The following is a 2,774-nucleotide window of genomic DNA, read 5'->3' as shown; positions in this document are numbered from 1 at the left end:
GCAGCCTACATTTTCTAATTATTTAAGGCAAAATACTGGACAAATGTTTACACTTTATGCTTCCTAAAAGTAAATGACACATGTTGCTGCTAATGGACTGTACTCGTTTGTGATGTTACGAAGTGCATATTAACAATATTTGCCAGGTTTATAATGGTATATAATTATTGTATGGTGCATTGAACTCTTAAATAGAGGCGTATTGCAATTGATCTGAATATTTAATTGTCTCTCATTTTAATAGTAAACTGAAGAACAATATTCAAAACCTGCTTCCCATGAGTTCACAAACTACAACACTTCCTGTGAATAACACTTTTGTGCGTCCACAAATGTTTTACATAAGTGGTTTACATGATATGCCCTTTGCAAACTATTTTTATGTTTTTTTGTTTATTGTGTTCATTCTTACAGTGTTTTCTAATGTATTTCTTATCATTTTAATATGTTTTGGTCCAAGTCTTCACAATCCAAAATATATTGCTGTTAGTCACTTAGCCATAGTTGATTTATGCACATCACTGTCTGTCATTCCTAAAGTAATTGAAATGTTTCTTTTTAATTCCAGTTTTGTAACATATGAAGCGTGTTTAGCTGGCATGTTTTTTGTTCATTTCTTTAACTCAATGCAGTCTCTTTCTTTAGTCATATTAGCTTATGACCGGCTTCTTGCCATATGTTTACCTTTAAGATATCACAGTATTAACACTAATGGCAGGATGATAATAATTATATTCTCAGCTTGGATGTTTTCTGCTGTTACATTTTCTGTAATGGTCCTCCTGATTACCAGACTCAACTTCTGTGGGTCCACAGTGATAAACAGTTATTTCTGTGATCATGGTCCTGTGTTTCGCTTAGCTTGCAATGATTCTTCCCCAAACATAATAATGGGCTTTACTAACATTGCATTGTTTCTGTTTTTTCCACTGGTCTTTATTCTTTTTACATACTTAGCCATTGGGTTAGCATTGTTAAAAATTGCAACAGCAGAAGGAAGACATAAAGCACTAAAAACCTGCACTTCACATATCCTTTTAGTGGCAATGTTTTATACTCCATTGGCAGTTACATACTCAGCAACATATGTTGTCAGTTTTCATCCAAATGCAAGAATTCTAAATAATTCATTGTCAGCAACAATCCCACCATTGCTGAACCCCATAATTTATACTCTAAAAACTGAAGAGGTAACAGAATCAATGAAAAAACTTTTCAAAACAAAACAAGACAAGAATGGAAAAATAAGAAATTCCAAGATTCTAGCCAAATAGTTGTAAGTGTAACATAAACATAATACAAAAATACTTAAATATATAAAATACACTTTTCCTGATATTAACTTTGTAGTAAATATTGAAATTATAAATGTTTTTTTGTGTTAGCATTTGTGTATATTTAATCTAAAGCTAGTTTTGTGATATTCTTCTTTCTTTTGTAATCAATTGTTAGTCCTTTGTAAAAAAAAAAAAAAAATACTACATAATTATCTGAATAGTGCTAATATCAATGAACTTTTATAGACAAGTGATTTCTTTGGAATTAATTTTTTATACATTCTGCATTCATTAAAGTTTTCATAAATAATGAAGAAGATGAACCTTAACTTTGGAATACACATTTAACAATGAATTGTTTATTGAAGGTTTATAGTTAGAGCAAACAAAAAAACATCATTCAAAGTCTGATACTGATTTTGAAAAGTAAATATCATCCTTTAAGTGTAAATAAATAAAGTCTTTATTACAATTAGTTATACTTGTACAGTTTTTCTGTAAATAGACACTGGTCTGCATTCACTCCAGCTTACTGTAATAAATTGCTACTATGGAACGCTGAGACAAAGTTCTTAACTCGGATTTACAAAGTACAAATAAAATAAAATAAAGCCACAGGAAAGTGCATAGCCATATATATGTATTTATGGGATACCACCTTGGTATCCCTGTATAATTTGAAAGGTTTCAGAGAAATAAACACTCAGTTAGTTGTAGAGATGTCTTTAAAGACATGAGTTGGAAACTGAACTGAAGCAGGTAGCTGATTTTCTGGACTATGAAGACAGACAGCAGGAAGGGGCCATTCCAGGAGGACAAACAAGGGTTAAACCATCAGTGATGAAAGGGTCAGAGAACAGCGCCATCCTCTGGCTCAGTGGGTAACTACATTTATTAGAGCCCTTAAGCTGCCTGCCATGCACACGTATGTGTAGGTGTGTGTGTGTATATATATATCTATGTATATCTATATATATACACTAGCAAAATACCCACATTTCGCAGCGGTGAAGTACTGCCTTACAATTTTTATTAAGAGGAAAATTAAACCTTTTTAAACTGAGGGAAAATATACCAATAATTATTTGTTAAGGATCTCTTTGTATACCACATTGTGAGTTCAGCCCTCCAGTTGTAATATGACCAAGCTGTGCGCTGAGCTTACTCTTGAGCATGCAATGTACAGTTGGCCATGTGAACAGTAATCTTGTTTCAAATCTCACAGCTTGGATTGCTGCTGTCATAATCAGTTTGAGTTTCATGGTTTGTTTCAATTACGACAGTTTTTGTAGGACTTGTGTTGAAGAGTCATTCGGCATCTGTCAAGTGTTGTAAGTATACAACCGGTTTCATCGATAACTTCACATCCAGCTTTTAAGAGTTTAAACATTCATAAACATCAAAGTGTCCACTACTGAAATCGTCACCTGTGAATCTAAGATGTTTAAGAGGCATTGGTGGTTGTCGAAAGGTGTAAAATATTTGGCCATTTCGGTA

At 32.8% G+C, this 2,774-nt stretch overlaps 1 protein-coding gene across 1 annotated transcript; it reads left to right on the top strand.

Annotated features, from left to right (window-relative positions):
* Positions 1 to 278: 278 nt before the first annotated feature.
* On the top strand, positions 279 to 1,274 carry LOC120524617 (olfactory receptor 1509-like). Its single transcript, XM_039746448.1, has one exon. It carries the CDS (start codon positions 279 to 281, stop codon positions 1,272 to 1,274), a length of 996 nt encoding a protein of 331 aa, XP_039602382.1.
* Positions 1,275 to 2,774: the final 1,500 nt, after the last annotated feature.

Source organism: Polypterus senegalus, chromosome 2, assembly GCF_016835505.1.
Source record: "Polypterus senegalus isolate Bchr_013 chromosome 2, ASM1683550v1, whole genome shotgun sequence".
In the NCBI taxonomy this organism is placed as follows: Eukaryota; Metazoa; Chordata; class Cladistia; order Polypteriformes; family Polypteridae; genus Polypterus; species Polypterus senegalus.
This window is presented reverse-complemented; position numbering and strand designations above follow the sequence as displayed.

Coding starts and splice junctions, on each gene's coding strand:
- LOC120524617 (XM_039746448.1), top strand. CDS start 279: ATGAGTTCACAAACTACAACACTTCCTGTGAATAACACTTTTGTGCGT.